The sequence below is a fragment of the Jaculus jaculus genome, chromosome 6, assembly GCF_020740685.1.
Source record: "Jaculus jaculus isolate mJacJac1 chromosome 6, mJacJac1.mat.Y.cur, whole genome shotgun sequence".
In the NCBI taxonomy this organism is placed as follows: domain Eukaryota; kingdom Metazoa; phylum Chordata; class Mammalia; order Rodentia; family Dipodidae; genus Jaculus; species Jaculus jaculus.
This window is the reverse complement of record NC_059107.1, coordinates 148,622,360-148,639,496: the sequence shown is the minus strand read 5'-3', so window position 1 is coordinate 148,639,496 and position 17,137 is coordinate 148,622,360. Positions and strand designations below refer to the sequence as shown.

The 17,137-nt window shown below is 48.2% G+C and overlaps 1 protein-coding gene across 2 annotated transcripts in view; it reads left to right on the top strand.

Moving 5' to 3' along the window:
• Positions 1–16,863, top strand: part of Nuak1 (NUAK family kinase 1) — a 76,485-nt gene extending 59,622 nt beyond the window's left edge. For both annotated transcript variants that reach the window (XM_045151960.1, XM_004650236.2), the window contains exons 5-7: positions 8,874–8,993; positions 10,785–10,917; positions 14,086–16,863. In XM_045151960.1, the coding sequence (XP_045007895.1) occupies positions 8,874–8,993; positions 10,785–10,917; positions 14,086–15,239 (1,407 nt within the window). In that variant the 3' untranslated portion in view covers positions 15,240–16,863. The remainder of the gene's footprint in view (positions 1–8,873; positions 8,994–10,784; positions 10,918–14,085) is intronic.
• Positions 16,864–17,137: the final 274 nt, after the last annotated feature.

Sequence of the window (17,137 nt, the reverse complement as noted above, 5' to 3'; positions counted from 1 at the left end):
TCAGGGTGGAGGGGCCGAGGGGAGCTGGCCTGCTGCCCTCTGTCACAATGAAAGCAGGGCTGCTGAGGATAAGAAGAGCTTTGAATGGCCAGGACGAGATGAGATAGGAATCTCTGAGGCTTAATAAGGCCGGGGCTTGGGATCTTGGGCGTCGGTGCTTTGATCAGATGAATGTGAGAACTCGGAATTCACGCATGAATCAGTCCGTTCGTTAATTTCTCCATTGTGTGTGGTATATGTGTGTATGTGGGGGACGTATGTATCACTCTTTATACCCTTGTATATGTATACATGAGTGCATCTCTCTTGTACCCTTGCCTGTCTGCATTCATGCATCTATTTCTGCATGCATTCATTCAGCAATTAAATGTGTACTGAAGTATTTACCAAGTACCAAATATTTTAAACAACTTTTTGTTCATTTTTATTTATTTATTTGAGAGTGACACAGAGAGAGAGAGAGGCAGATAGAGAGAGAGCGAGAATGGGCCCGCCAGGGCTTCTAGCCACTGCAAACCAATTCCAGATGCATGCGCCCCCTTGTGCATCTGGCTAACGTGGGTCCTGGGGAATAGAGCCTAGAACCGGGGTCCTTAGGCTTCACAGGCAAGTGCTTAACCTCTAAGCCATCTCTCCAGCCCCCAAATACTTTATATTTAGCTGGGTGCTGGGGATTTCATAATGAATCAGATAGCCAATCTCTTCCATCTTGAAACTCAGAATCTGGCCTTTGTTAGAACCGTGGTCACAGTGAGCTGGAGGTGAAAGATATCAGGTCCTTTTCCTGATGGACTTGAAATTCCAGCTGGGCATGCAAGCTGTACACAAAGAAACACATGAGGCAGTTGTGTGGAGAAGACCTGGGTAAGGATGGAGCACAGTGGTGCTGTTTCTGCTACAGTGGTCACGGAGGTCTCTCAGACCCACCAAGCTTCCTCTGGCTTCCTGACCTCAGCATACATAGTTCCCTCTGCCTGGAAATCCTTCTCCATTCTTCATCTGTCTTTCTTTGGGGGCCCTGGTTGAATCCCTTTTCTTCCAGGAAGTCTTCCCTGATCCTTGTCCTTTGGCAGGCTAGATGTCCCTCTGTGGGAGTACTGAACAGGAAGCAGTGGGCCTGTCCAGCTGAGGGAACCAGAAAGTCTTGGAAGAAATGGTGGTAAAATTGAGTTCTAAAGACTGGGCAGGAGTTTGATGAGAAGGAATGTGACAGTGGAAGGGAACAGCCAGTATAAGAAACATCACAGAGACTAGAAAGGGAAAGTGAGCTGGGCGTGGTGGCTCATGCCTTTAATCCCAGCACTCAGGCAAAAGTTAGGAGGGTCACCATGAGTTCAAGGCCACCCTGAGACAACATAGTGAATTCCGGGTCAGCCTGGCCTAGAGTGAAACCCTACCTCACAAACCAGAAAGAAAGAAAGGAAGAAAAGGAAGGAAGGAAGGAGAGAGGGAGGGAGGGGAAAGGAAAGGAAAAAAAGGAAAGAAAGGGAAAGTGATGCTATGGAGTACCTGCTAGAAACCAGAGCCCTATGCCAGACCTGTGTGCCTTATTGCATTCAGTCCTCAGAATGTCTCCACCAGGGAGGCCCTCACAACTCCAGTTTACAGAAGAGGGGACTCCTACAACTTACAAAAATGGATTTGCTACAAACCTGTGGCTGTTGACCAGATTCTACCCTCTACTGTCACCGTCCAGACTTACCTTCCATCCAAGGGAACATCACCTGAGAGTCCTTTTGTCCTTACCTGTCTTACACACACCTTTCCCTGGAAGAGAATCTTTAAATGCTGATAGTGGCCAGGTGGCATGATTCACTGTGGCTAGAGAAGTATGTAGGATGCTGGCATTACGTGTCATGAAAAGGCATTGGTGCCCCCTTGTGAGGCTGCCCTTGTGGGGCCCTCCATGGAGAGAGTCCCCAGATTTCTCCTGGTTGGTCATTGCTGGTCTCTTGAGAGGCTGTGTGAGTTTAGATCTTCTGGACGTGAAAGCAGGTCCACTCCCTTCTGCTCGTTGGTCCATCCTCTGACTTGGTTTCCCAACTGCATGGGAGTGAGACTGTCCTGAGTAAAGCCACAGCAATGAACTCCAAGGCTGGAAAGGAGCAAACGAGTGTGTCTTCCTGTATGGACTTGCTGTCTTCCTGGAGTTATAGAAAGCCCATTTCCTGTGAACCATAAATCGCTGTGATGTGGAGCTCAGTTGGTGAAGGAGGGCCACCAACTCCCGAGACAAGTCATTTGGCCAGTCCAGGCCTGGAATCTGGATGGATGATAATGATACCTTTCTCCTCAGGTGGTTGTGAGAACCTCATACGCCAGTATACACGGGGCTTTCAGATCCGTGCCTGGCTCATAGCAGTGCGGCTGTTGTCTTACCCACCAAATCCGACAATGGCTTTCATAACACTGTTGCAATTCGGTGGCCCAGCCTCTTGTTGCTGGGACAAAATACCTGACCCCCCCCCAAAAAAAAAAATCACAGGGGAGTGGCTGGAGAGCTGGCTTGGCAGTTAAGGCACTCACCTACAAAGACAAAGGACCCAGGTTTGATTCCCCAGGACCCACATAAGCCAGATGCACAAGGTGGTGCATGCATCTGGAGTTCATTTGCAATGGCTGGAGGCCCTGGCATGCCCATTCTCTCTCATAAATAAATAAATAAATAAATACCTTAAGAAATATTTTTAAAAAGCCATGGGGGGGGGGTGTTTATTTCAGGTGTCCCTCCACCATGGCAGGGAAGGCGCAGAACTGGAGCCTGAAGCAGAGTTGGTCCCATTCAAGTCACAGCAAGGAAGCAGAAAGCGATGGACGGCTTCTGCTCAGCTCTCTCTTTTTCGTATGTCCCAGGACCTCAACCCATGGCCTACAGTGAGGGCGGGTCTTCCTGCCTGTCAGCCCAATCCACAGAACCCCTCACAGGGGACTGTGGGCCCTGTCGAGTTGACAATAAAAACTGTCATAGCAGCTGACACTCGGAGAAGTCAGAGTGTGGGAGCCATGCTGCTGTAGGCCTGCTGTCCGCTGGTCACAGGATGAGTGACAGTGACGGATAGGGCACTCACTGTGTCTCATGTCATTTGATTTCCTGCCAGCCCTCGTGGGCAGACTACCGGCCACTGTTAGCCACATTTTGCAGGTTTCGTTAGGAAGTTGATTCGCAGTGAATCCCGGGTTCTTGTTATCCTGCAGATTTCCATTCAGTGGGTCTAGGGTGGGGCCTGAGCTTTCTAAGAGGTCCCCAAGTGACACTGATGCTGCTGGTCCATGGGCCAGGCAGGAGTGAGGTGGTATTGACCAACATACATGACTCCGACTAGAACTGGTAAAAAGAGGTAAGGCTAGGATTTGAACTCAGGTCTTAAACCTCCCCCTCCCTTTTTTTTAAAAAACATTCTAAGATACTGCCACTCACCTTGGACATATCTGGTTTTTTAAAAATATTTTATTTATTTATTTGATAGAGAGTAAGAGAGAGATAGAGAGAGAGACAGAACGGGCACGCCAGCCACTGCACGTGAACTCCAGACATGTGCACCCCTTGTGCATCTGGCTAATGTGGGTCCTGGGGAATCGAACTTGGGTCCTTTGGCTTTGCAGGCAAACGCCTTAACCACTAAGCCATCCTTCCAGTCTGTTGTATTTATGGGTGACCATCATATCTCCTGGTTCTGGTTCTCCTTTGGCTTTGCAGGCAAACGCCTTAACCACTAAGCCATCCCTCCAGTCTGTTGTATTTATGGGTGACCATCATATCTCCTGGTTCTGTAGTGGGCAGTGGCTCCTAGGACTTTCAGCTCTTGAGTGTGCCATATATACAGTGTCTCAGATGGGTGTAATTCAGGGAGTCTCCAGTCCTCCCAAGCAGCTTTAATTTTTTTTTGGCGGGGGGGAGTTTGAGGTAGAGTCTCACTTTAGCTCAGGCTGACCTGGAATTCACTATGCAGTCTACAGGGTGGCCTTGAACTCATGGCGATCCTCCTACCTCTGCCTCCCACGTGCTGGGATTAAAGGCATGTGCCACCACGTCCATCTTTTAAAACTTTTTTTAAAAAATATTTTTATTTATTTGTAAGGAGAAAGAGAGATTTGTGTGGGTATTAGTGAATTGAACACAGGCCATCTGGCTTTGCAAGCAAGTGCCTTAACCGCTTGGGCCATTTTGCAGATGAGAACATTGAGTGACTTGGGAGGTCCACCACTTACCCAGCTGTGACCAGGCCAAGGTTAGCCTCAGGTCCTCTTGACTTGTAAGTCTGTTGCACTGCACTTCCTCTTAGACACAAGGGACTGTCAGACATTCTTGATTCTTATCATGGCGTCGACTTCCCTTTACAGTAACAGTTGAAATCAATAAGCTCATACTTCCTTTATCCCCAGGTGAGCTCATTTATTCACAGTGACCTTGGGGTTAATCCTTTTGTTTTATGTTCCCAAAATATGCATAATGTAACCTAAAGCTTACTGTTCTTGGGTATACAGCACAAGAGACAGTCAGGGTGTTCAGCATTTTGCAACCACCACATACTCTTTGGTGGGCCACACTCATTTTCCCCTCCTAGATGTTCACACCCATGAAGTGCTCACTCTTCACTAACCCCTCCCTCCATCCCCTGGCAACCACCACCTTCCCATGTTGTTTCTATGAATTTATCTACACTTGATATAAATCGAATCAGACAATGGGTATCTTTTAGTGCCTGGCTTGTTTCAAGTCAAACATGTCTTCGAGGCTCATCCGAGGGGTTAATCCCTCTGACGTGTGAATGATCACTTCCTAATTGATCTTCTTAACTTGGATTTTCACTTAGCGGGGCACACTTCTAGAAAGGATGGGTAGTAACAAAAATTAACCAAATTAAAGACATGTGCTTTGTTGCCTTCTCCAAGGCCTGTTGAGAGTCAAGGCTGAAGCACAGAGTGCAGTAAGGAGACAGAGGGATTTCTGACCCAACGTGGGGGAGATCAGCAGCAACAAAAACACCAGCCAGGTCCCTTTCTCAAAAGCTCACCAATGTGCCCACCAAGAGCTGCGAGGCACGGTGATTTCCTTGTCACCTGGACACACAGTTCATGTCCAGTCACACCGACACTAGACAGCTGTCTGTGTGCCTGTTTCCCTTTGTGATCTAAGCAACTATTAGGACCCCGACCTTCAAAGCTGTTTCATCCCAAAGCAGAAGTCAGGACTAGCACGGCTCGGGGCTCTTTTGCCTAGAAATCAATTTGAAGCTGTGTTTGTTCTTTTTTGCTTATGTTTGAATTTAATAGTTCACAGATCTCAGGTTTTTCCTTCTGTTTTTGTGGATTTTTGCCTTTTTCTAGGCTGTTTGACTTAGCATTTTTATTTCGTCCCCACCACTATCTAAAATGGTGTTTGTTTGAAAAAAGAAGCCTTCAATTGTTGGCCTTCGGTGGAAAACCAGTGCCATGAACAGAAGATAAGCTCAAAAGTAAACACAACAGAAACTAAATGGCACTATTCAATTCTAGCTTGGTGTTGGTGGGTGGTACGAGCTGTCACCCCAACCCAAGGCCTGTCCTCTTTGATAAGCATGGAGATGACCCGTGAGACTCGTGTGGCTCCTCTGAGATCTTCTCCCTGGCTCATTTCAAAGGACTGAAAAGAATAAATTCTTCATTTTGTGATTTGAATTAATTTACTTCTTGGACTATTTGGCACCTTGAACTTCTCTCTTCATTCCCTAATATGAGATCACAGGCTTTGGGATAAACACCAATCTCACCTCAGACACATTACTTACCTGGTTTTAAAGGCAAATATTTATTTAGTTCTGATTCTGTACAATTACTTTTATATACATTTTATATACTTTATCTTCACCATACCACTGCTGGGGGTAGATTCTTTTTATCCCAACTTTGTAGATAAGGAGACTGAGGCTTCTGACAGGATTTATATCCAGTGACATCTCTCCACTTAGCAAAAGTTGATATGAGCCCCACACAGCTTTAAATTTTAGAGCCAAAGCCCACTTTTAAATGGCTTAGGTTTTGAGAGCTCTGTCTCTCTCTGTGTGTTGATTAATACTGCTTTTCCATTCAAGTGCCAAGAACGTGGGCTAATCTAGATTTCTATTAATCTTGTCTGTGGCAATGACAGTTTTACTGGGAGAGGCTGATAACCATCAGTCTGTGAGGATGGGAGTGGACCGTAACATAAACACTCTTCCCCAGAATGGCTGCGCGGAGAGCCAGGATGCCCAGCCTGGCCGAGACTCCCAGATTGAGTGTGCCCGTGCGCATGTGTGTGTGTGGAAGCCCCCAGCACTCCCCAGATGGCACTGATGGCTTCTGCGAGTATATTTCTTTTCTGCTGTCTTTGAGCTCTGCCCCAGAGCTGCAGCCATTCCATCCCATTCCTCTGATTGACAAGGGCACACTCCATAAAGCTTCCCACCAACTTCCTGAGAGGGAGTGAGTGAGGGGCCTTGATACGCAAGTGGAATTCGGAGCAATTAAGTGCAATCTGAGCCCTGGGAATGCCTTGTTCTGAGGGTGGTTGTACACCAGCTGCTTTCAATGACATTCCATTCATTCAGAGACACCTTCGACAACATGGGCTTGTTCTCGGGGCTTCATTGAAAACAGCCTCGCTGGTATTCAGGCCACGCTGCTCTCTGCATGTGGCTCATCCAGGCCATTTCTAACCGACAGATGGAAGTCAGGTTGGCAGTGGTAGAATCCACAATCCACAGCAGCTCAGCTTACAAGGCTTTTTTTTTTTTCCTTCAAAATATAAATGTCTGTTCTGGGGGTGAGCGTTTCTTGGTGGGGGGCAGGTGTAAGCAGGGGATGGACAAAGATGAGGGGAAGATGCAAAACCCCTCAACCACCTCGGGGGACTCGGAGTCTGGTCGAGAAGGAACGTGTACATATGTGTCCCTATAGTGTGTACAGATGCCTATCTATGCATGTGCATATATGGCGTATGCATATGTAAGTGTTGCTGTAAAGGGTAGTGCACAGCCGGGCGTGGTGGCGCACGTCTTTAATCCCAGCACTCGGGAGGCAGAGGTAGGAGGATTGCCGTGAGTTCGAGGCTACCCTGAGACTACATAGTGAATTCCAGCCTGAGGTAGAGTGAGACTCTACCACAAAAACTAACAAACAAACAGGTCAGCACACAAGACCCTTCAAAAAAAGAATAATTCCAAACAGTGTGAAACATGACAGAAGCAAGCTGGGGTCGTGTTTACACAGAACATGTAGGCCGTGAAGCCGTTTACATTCATCATCTCATCTTGATTTTCTCTTTTTCTTATTGCTCTCATAATAAGGCTATCAGCCAGAATGGGTGGGGATCGTGAGTTTCCTTTTTCTGGAGAGTAAGATGAGGCTCAGAGTTGTTCAGTGGATCTTCTGAATCATACGCACATGGCTCATGGCTCATGGCAGAGTTTAGGCTGAAATATTCTGGCTGAAACACACAGGCAAAGTGCACGAAGGTGGTAGTGTCTTTTAGGGTCAGGATTTACTGCAGAGTGATGTGCATACCCGTGTCAGTGCAGTGTGGTTTTAAGTAAGACATAGATGGAAAATTTTTAAATGAACAGTTAACACAGTAGCTGTCCCTTAGCCAGGGTTCATGGCATAGGCCCCTCAAGAGGCAAGACCAAAGCCTGCCTGGGCTACAGGGCTAATTCAAGGTCAGCCTGGAAATTTTAGTGAGATCCTATCACAAAATAGCAAAAAAAAAAAGGGGGGGGGGATGCTGGAGAGATGGCTTAGGGGTTAAGACATTTGCCTGCAAAGCCAAAGGACCCAGGTTCAGTTCCCTAGGACCCATATAAGTCAGATGCATAAGGGGCACATACGTCTGGAGTTCATTTGCAGTGGCTACAGGCCCTGGTGTGCCCAGTTTTTGCAAGTTATTTCTTGTTGTTGCAGTTACCCTTTCATTGCCGGGACAAACATCTGACCTGAAGCAGCTTATGGGAGGGAAGGGTTTATTTTAGCCTTACAGATTTAAGGAGAAACTCCATCATGGCAGAAGAAGCTGGCTCACTTCCATAGATCCATAGCAGAGAGACAACAGGCAACTGCCAGCCAACATGAACAGTGAGAGCTCCAACTGGCTCTTTATACACTTAAAAGTTCTGCTCCCCCCCAACCCCCAGGGACAACTCCTCCAGCAGGCTGCTGGGGAAACTTCAGTTGCAAACTTAATGAAAAATAGCTCAGGCTATGGGGAGACATGCATTCCTGTTCAAAGGTTTTGAATAGTTGGTATTGTCATTTGAATGTGAGATGCCCTCTGTGGGTCACGTGTTTGAGCACTTGTCCTCCGGATTGTTAGCTCCGTTTCTGGATGGTTGTGGAACCTTCAGAAGGTGTAACTTTAGCAGAAGAAGTAGATTATTAGGGGTTGGCATTGAGGTTTTGTGGCTGGCATCCGCTTTTCGTGGATTCTGCTTCCTGACTGGGGACACGGTGTGACCCATGGCTTCTGTCACCAGCCACCAGCCACCACGCTTTCTCCATGGTGGCGGACTATATCCCTCGAACTGCGAGCCAAGGCAAGCCTTCCTTTAAGTTGCTTCTGGTTGGGTATTTAGTCACAGCAACAAAGAGAGCAACTGATATGTTGGGCGAGGCAAAATTGAAGGTTAAGTAGAGAGTCTATACAAAATGCATGCATGGGCAAAGCAGAGCTGGTCGTGGGTACTGCCTGTGGCAGTGGGGAAGCATGACCCAGTTGTGCAAGTGGTACCCCTGTGAAGACTCAAGACCACAGAGGCAGTGCAGTGATGACCCATTATCTCGTCACTTGTCTGATCAGGGTGGTGTGGAGTGAGTGGTCCTTGGCAGCCCTAACCACTCTCTGTGGGCCTTGCTTGTCTTTGCAGATTGCTGACTTCGGGCTTTCCAACCTGTACCAGAAGGACAAATTCTTGCAGACATTTTGCGGGAGCCCACTCTATGCATCTCCTGAAATTGTCAACGGGAGGCCTTACCGAGGGCCAGAGGTGAGCAGGCTGCTGACTTGGTGGTTTGGGGAGCTGGAGGTTGAAGAAGGGAGGGAAGCAAGCACTGGATTGAGGATTTTTTTTTAACTAATAAAAAAAAGTGAAGAAAATTTGCCATTGTCCCCCACCAGGAAACTATCACTTAGTGACTCCCATTTGAGATTTTTTCAAGGCAAATCCCTCCATTTTAGAAATAATTGATCTCGAAACAGTTGAGGCCAAGTTAGTAAGGAGCAGATATCCACTGTGACACATACACATTTGTATGTGTGTCTATGTTAACATTATGCTGCGGTATCTTTCAAATTTATATTAAAAACATGATTTATAATGGTCAGTAATATCTTGTTTTATGCAAGTGTACTATATTTAATAATGACCTTGGATTTAGACATTCATTGTTTTCCTGTTATATTAAGACAGAATGGCCCCCTTATTCTTCAGTGACTATCTTTTTTTTTTATATATGTATTTGTGAAAGACATATATTGAACCAAGGAAATCCATTTTAGTGGGTATCTTCTCTTTCATGAGAACTCTTTGTACCTGCCTTCGAAGGCTTTCAGGGACACTGGAAGGCATGCACACAGGAAAACACTGTGAATTAGTGCTTGTTCTCTTGTAAGAAGATGATTCTCTTGCCAGAGAAGTTCATCCACTCAGCAGCCTTTAAATAGCAACTGCTCTGTGTGTGGAAATGTTTTCTTCCAAATATTTATCTTTTCTGAGAGTATTTAGGGGCAGGGCTAGGGGTGAAGAGAAAAATGCCATGTGTCTCTGCCAATTAAACTAGAAAAAAAAAAAACTCTGAAAAATATGAATATAAGGGAGGCCCACAGGATTCAATTTACAGAATTGTTGAAACCCAACACTGCAAATTAATTGTACACAATGAGTTCTTCTTTGGTCTTTGACAGTCTGTGTCTGAGGATACAAGCTGGCAGTCTCCAGCCTGGCCAGAAGAAGTGCTTCAGTTGGCCACCTTTGCCATTATTTAAAATATGTGTGTGTGTGTGTGTCACACACACACACAGAACAAAATGTAATAACCGGGAGATTCTATTATACACACACACAGAGAACAAAATGTAGTAACCAGGAGATTTTATGGAAAATGTTGGCTTCTCTGTAAAAACCAGAGGCTCCAGCAGTGTTGGACATACAATTTCTACACAGCTGCAGTGGGCCAAGGCGTTGCTTGCTCAAGATGGGTGAATGCACGCTACAGTTAATCTCATCCCAAACATTCTGTATTGTACCCACAATTCTCTATTTTTTTTCTTTGTGTGTGTGTGTGTGTTTCTTGTCTGTCTGACTCTTTTGAGATTTGACTTTGGAATTCCCCCCTCCGCCCCCCACCCATCCATTTGAGGAAGGTTCAGGAAGGAATTGATTCCTGCCTGAGGAACAAAGTGTCACCTCCATCACCTGGATGGGGGGTGGCGGTGCTGCTTCCAGCAAAACTGGCCAACGGCCTTGTGCCTCACCATTCAATTCTCATCTGTCATGTGGGGCAGGAAGTAATCCAGGCCCTACCTGCTTCCCGAGGCGTGGTGAGGATCAAAGAAGATAAGCTACTTCAGAAAGCTCTTCACTGGGCCAGGCCCGCTCCCCACAGCTGCAGCTGCACTGCTATCAGCTGTCAGGCTGTGGTGGGAACCTGTCTGCCAGGTGCTGAATTCAGTTTCTGGGGGCTCTATGGGTGACTGCTCACAAGCAGTGGTGCGGATGGCTGAAAGACCTCTGGGAGCCCACGTCTCAGCTCCGATGTGTCCTGTTTCTCTGCTCCAGGTGGACAGCTGGGCCCTGGGAGTGTTGCTTTACACTCTTGTTTATGGAACAATGCCCTTCGACGGCTTTGATCACAAAAACCTCATTCGGCAGATCAGCAGCGGAGAGTACCGGGAGCCCACACAGCCTTCAGGTGCGTGTCCTGGGGAAGAAAGGGGCAGAGGGGAGAGAGCTTGACTTACTCAGATGTTTCCTTACCCATTTTTTTTCCAGAAAAATCCTCCTCGGAAAAGCTTTTTTTTCCCCTTTTTTCCTTTCTTTCTGTTGCATGAGTGTGCATAAGCGTGTATGCATGTGGTGGCCACAGGTCAGCATTGGGAATCTTACTAATTCACACTTCACTTAATTGACTGAGGCTGGATCTCTCCAACCTGAGTCAGTTCACCCTTCCTGAGGCAACCTGGTGGCACCCCTCCCACCTCCCCGGAGTTCACCATATTCATGTCGAACTTAGTGCAGACACCGGATTGGCATAGCTCACTGCAGCCCAGAACTCCTGGATTCAAGTGATCCTCCCCCCTCGGCCTCCCCAGTAGCTGGGACTGCAGGAACACACCACCACGCCCCGCTGAGGCAGGATCTCTCCTATATCCCAGAGCTTACTACTTGGTCTAGACAAGCTAGCCAGCGGGGCCCTGGGATCCTTTCGCCTATACCTCCTCAGTGCTGGGATCACGACAGGGCTGCCATACCCAGCGTTTTACAGGAGTGATGGGGATCAAACTTGGGTCCTCATGCTCGCTATGCAAGCGCTTTATCCACTGAGCCATCTCCCAAACCTTGGGAAGGTTCACTGGTTAGGAGGTTTTCTCCACATGGCCTTCAGAGTAGATGTCCCATCGGACTACCCATGGGGGCTGTTTTGCTTGCTATGTAAGCTAGTGCAAGCCAGTTTTCCTTCACTTTAAACCTTTGGGAAGAGGGCTGAGGAGGTGGCCTAATGGTTAAGGCGTGTGCCTGTGAAGCCTAAGGACCCGTGTTTAACTCTCCAGATCCCACATAAGCCAGATGCACAAAGGCGAGGCAAGCGTGCAAGGTCGCACATACCCACAAGGTGACACAAGAGTCTGGAGTTTGATTGCAGTGGCTAAGGTCCTGGGGTGCCAATTCTGTGTCTTGCTCAAATAAAATTGAAATAAATAAATAAATAAAAACTTTGGGAAGAGGATGTATTATTATATGAAGTCCCTTACAGACCATGTCAACATACCATTCCCCCTCACTAGATAAGGGCCATGAGGGTGACCTCTGTTCTGACATTGTCACCACTGTGTCCCAGGGCCAAACTATAGATCACAGACACTATTAAATACTTTCTTGTTGTATAATAACTATGCCACCCCCTAGACAGACCCAGTGGCTTAAACACCAGCATGGGCACGTATTGCTCAGCTCTCTGGGTTGGGTAGAGTGCTTCTAGTCTTGCTTGAAGTTCCTTCTACTTAGCAGTCAGAGCTGCTGCTAGGGCCAGTGCCCCCCACCCCCCGCCTTCAGTTCCTGTCCCATGTGGGTTGTCTCCTTGAGGTGCCTCTTGTTCTAGAACAGGGCCTGGACTTCTTGCTTTTAGATGGGCATCTAGGATGACTACATTTCTTATGCATTGTGAATAGAGCAGCAATAAACATGGCTGAGAAAGCAAGAGAGCCTGGACTTTAACGTGGCAGCTCGAGGCTCTAAGGTGGGGGAGAAGCTACCAGATGTTCCTGTCGACTGCTTGGGAAGTGCTGTTATCTTTGGCATGCTCTGTTGGTCATAGCAACCTAGGTCATAAGTTCCATCTCTTCCTGGAAGAACATCATGTGTGTACAGCAAAGAGTGTATGCAGGTGGCCGGTGTGGAATGTAGTTAGCCCAGGCCTTCATATATGCACACACACACAGTTAGCGCTTATTATTCATAACTAGTTGCTATATAAGGTTACTGGAGACATGGACTGAGTGAACACTGAGCCATTGCTTCTAGGGGAAGCATAAGGTATAAGATTCCTGTAGGCCTCCGATCATCTTGCTTTCTTATGTTTAAAGACACCTTATTGAATAGACACCTTTGGTCTGGATTATCTCACCATATTTTCTCCAAGAGGCACTTCACAGCCTTCTTGCACTTTGAACCTGAGACAGTGTTTCTGCTGTGTGTCTGGGGCCATTTTAAATGTGAGGTGCAGTGCCAAGTGGACTGAGAAAGGGCTTCTTACGAGTCAGAGCTAAAACCAGACCTCCAGCACATGTACTTCATACCTACTTCAGAGAGGCTCAAGAGAGCTACAAGGACTGATTTGGGCATTACAAACAAGTTTAGTGAGTAGGTTGGGGGGGGTACATGTCTGTCTATTAATATATATATAATTATATATATTATATACATAATATTTAATATATATATTATATATAATTTTTTTCCATTAAGCTTGAGAACTTCCAGGGTGGTTTATTCAGTGGCCTTATTTGACTCAGTACCTAACTAGTGGCAACAAACTTCCAAACTTCATGATTAATCATCCTGGTCTTTTTCAGGAGTACCACGGGGATTGTTTTCAGACAGGTTGTGGAGGGCTAGGTAGCAGATGCAGGTCAGCTCTTGGACCTGACAGCTCATTGAGCACTGGATACTGATACAGCTTCTGTCAGGCAGGCATGGGGGTGGGGTGCTCTCTGAGTATGGCTCTTAGAACCTGCCCAAGACCTCGAGGGTAAGGCCAACCATGGGGATGGCTGTCTCATTGCCCAGATATGTCAGACAAGTACCTCACCTGGCACAGGTGAGCTCCTCTCCTTCTCTGCCTCCAGGACTTTTTCCAAGTGGCCTGAGGGCTCCCCGTTAATGAGAGGAACACTGAAGGACAGCGGTTTTCTGTTTGGGGAAAGTGATGTCCACCAAAAACGATAGTGGGGTTCAGTTTGGTGCTTTCCAAGGGACATGGCCTTCTGTGCTTTATGAAGATGCATGATGATGGAGAGAGAAGTACTTCTCAGAAAGCCAGCTAGGATGGGGCCTGAGCTCCGGAATTTGGTTATGCTTTTGACCTCTAGTCTCCCAGTCATTGCCTTCCCGCTCCATTGTGAGGCCGGAACAGAGCTTTGGGTTCATTTTCTTTTTATCAAGATAGGGTCTCACTCTAGCCCAGGCTGACCTGGAACTCTGTAGTCCCAAGCTGGCCTTGAACTCACAGTGATCCTCCTACCTCTGCCTCCCAAATACTGGGCTTTTTTTTTTTTTTTCCCTGAAGGGAGCTCGTCTCAAGCCACTCCGAGAGAGTTATCCTGCCATCCTCGCCTGATTCTTTTTGTCTCTTGTCCCTTAGATGCTCGAGGTCTCATTCGGTGGATGCTGATGGTGAACCCGGATCGTCGGGCCACCATCGAGGACATTGCCAACCACTGGTGGGTGAACTGGGGTTACAAGAGCAGCGTCTGTGACTGCGATGCCCTTCCCGACTCCGAGTCCCCGCTCCTGGCGCGGATCATTGACTGGCACCACCGCTCCTCTGGGATACAGGCTGAGGCCGAAGCCAAAATGAAAGGCCCGGTGAAACCTGGAGCCTCTGAGGTCATGCTGGAGCGGCAGCGGTCACTGAAGAAGTCTAAGAAAGAGAATGACTTTGCCCAGTCCAGTCAGGACTTGGTACCCGAAAGTCCATCTAAGCTGAGTTCCAAGAGACCCAAGGGCATCCTGAAGAAACGCGGCAACAGTGAGCATCGCTCTCACAGCGCCGGTTTCATCGGAGGCATCGTCGGTCCCACCTTACCGTCTCCTTTTAAAATGGAGCCGGACTTGTGCCGAACTGGCATCCCCCTCCCCAGCTCCCCTGAGACAGATGTGCCAGGGAAACTCAGTCCCAAGCAGTCAGCCACAATGCCCAAGAAAGGAATCTTGAAAAAGACCCAGCAGAGAGAGTCTGGTTACTACTCATCCCCAGAGCGCAGTGAGTCTTCAGAGCTGCTGGACAGTCATGACATGATGGGCAGTGGCCTCCCTTCCCCTAGTCCCCCAGACCCAACCAGGGGGACTTCTTACAGCCTGTCCTGCCGGAGAAAGGGCATCTTGAAACACAGCAGTAAGTACTCAGCAGGTGCCACAGACCCTGCCCTCGCCAGCCCCCAAGTGCCCACACTGGAATCCTTGTCGACACCCGGTGTCCCCGCCGATGGCCTCTCCCGGAGCTACAGCCGCCCCTCCAGCATCATCAGTGACGACAGTGTCCTGTCCAGTGACTCTTTCGACTTGTTGGATTTGCAGGAGAACCGCCCTGCCCGCCAGCGCATCCGAAGCTGTGTCTCTGCCGAAAACTTCCTTCAGCTGCAGGACTTTGAGGCGCTGCACAACAGGCCCCGACCCCAGTACCCGAAGCGGCACCGGAACCGGCTGGCGGACAGCAGCTTCTCCCTCCTCACAGACATGGACGACGTGACTCAGGTGTACAAGCAAGCGCTGGAGATCTGCAGCAAGCTCGACTAGCCCCGCAGGGCGTGGGGACCAGAGTGGGTGGGTGGGGACCAGGGAGGAGAGGCAGCGGGACTTGGGTGGACAGGATGGGTATCTCTTTGCTGGTCATGACAGCAGACTGGAAAAGGACTGGCGCCGTCTGGCTTGGTCAGGTTTGCAGCGTGGAGCCAGCAGCTGAAAGGGAGAAGTGGTCCTCTGCCAGTTCTCCCAACTGCCAGTTAGAATATGGGTTCGAATTGGCATGTGCATATGTCGCCTTGTGGAGAACCAGCTGTCCAGGCAAGGTGGTGTTGGCCAGCACTTAGTGTGGAGGAGTATAAAAGGGAGGGGACACCCAAAATACTTAGAGGGGGCAGAAGGACTAGGACCATCTGCTTCGGATGAGTCTGAAGAGCTTGTTCCCTCTCTTCCATTAGCAAACTTGGTCTGACTGCAGGTCTGGGGAGATTGCAGCAATCTGACTTTGAATTGGTGATCGGTTGGTAATGTCTGCGCTGTGTGCTGAGATGAGTGGCCCAGGCGCATATGTGAGGGAATGGTGTGATGGAGCATGCACGGCTGCCATGGAAAGAGGAGTGGAAGCAATTGCACTCATGCCGTGTAGCTGTCGTCCTTGACCTAACTGAGCCCTGGGCATTAGGTTCAAGAATCCCACGGGGCCTGTGTTAACTCATTCATGCCACAGTGGGGTACTGCTAGTTTGCCCCATGACCTCGAATGGGGGAGGGAGAATGTTTTGAACTCTGCTAAGGAGACAGAATCAAGGCAAGGTAATTTTCTGGCGCTCTGCTTTCTCTTTCCGGATGTCTGCCTTCTATGAAGGTGGGCAAGGAGAAGATGGCCGTGTCCAGCCACAGATGTTGGGTATGACAGAGCACAGGACCCCTGTGGGCTTCGCTCAGTCAAATGCAAGGTGAGGTACACCAGCAAGGGGCAGCTTGTCATTTGTTAAAAAGTATCTCAATAGTAACTGGAAACCTGCCTCTTGGGTTCTCGCCTGCATGGATGCTCTCATGAGATCTGTACCGCCCACCGTCTCCAGGGAGGGTACCTGGTGCAGCTGCTGGCATTGCTCACTGGTAGTGGACACTCTCCCCATCCACCAGTGTGGAATCCTCACAGCCAATGAGCTTGCTTCTAGGAGTTAGTATGTAGGTAGGAGATGTGGATGAAGAAAAGAAAGTCTGACAGAAAGTGTTTTAAGCATTCTGTCTCATGGTTCTGAACTCTGACATGAACTCCTGTACTTTGGGGAGAAGGCAAATTCCATCGATCCATTGGACAAGGTGTTGAAAGAACAGAGTGGGTCAGGAAGAAGCTTCGAGAAGAGTAACGTTTTCATAGGAGCCATTCCAGATAGCTTTGGAGGAGGCAGGGAAAAAAAGTGTGAAAGGATTCTTAAAGACATTTAAGCTAGCTATTTAGTTTCTAAACTCTCAGATTAGCGATGATGTCATTCTCAAGGTGGGCACCTTGAGGATCTGGGGCTGAAATGAATGGCCCTGCTGGGATGATCTTGGAATCCACTGGCTTATGTAAATCAAAATCCTTACTCCAAGTTGGCCACCTTCTGATGGCCCCTTAGAGAGAGAGGAGGATATCTTGGGAAGAAAAAAAAAATAGAATTCACATTAAAGCACCAAGAACACTTACTTTAGGAAGACATTGCTCTATCTTTAAGGAGATTGCTGTGTTCTGTCACCTTCCTGAACTCCAGTAGAGGCTAAAAGGGAGAAAAATCTATAGATTACCATTTGTGTCTGGGGGTGTGAGGTGTACGGAAGGCAATTTGCAGTTTCCGAGCCTCCATCTCCTTTACCTCCTTGAATGCAAGCTTTTGTGACTAGGTCCTGCGGCCACACCACTGCTGCCTCATCTGTCTCAGTCCACGTGACTTAGGTATAACAGAC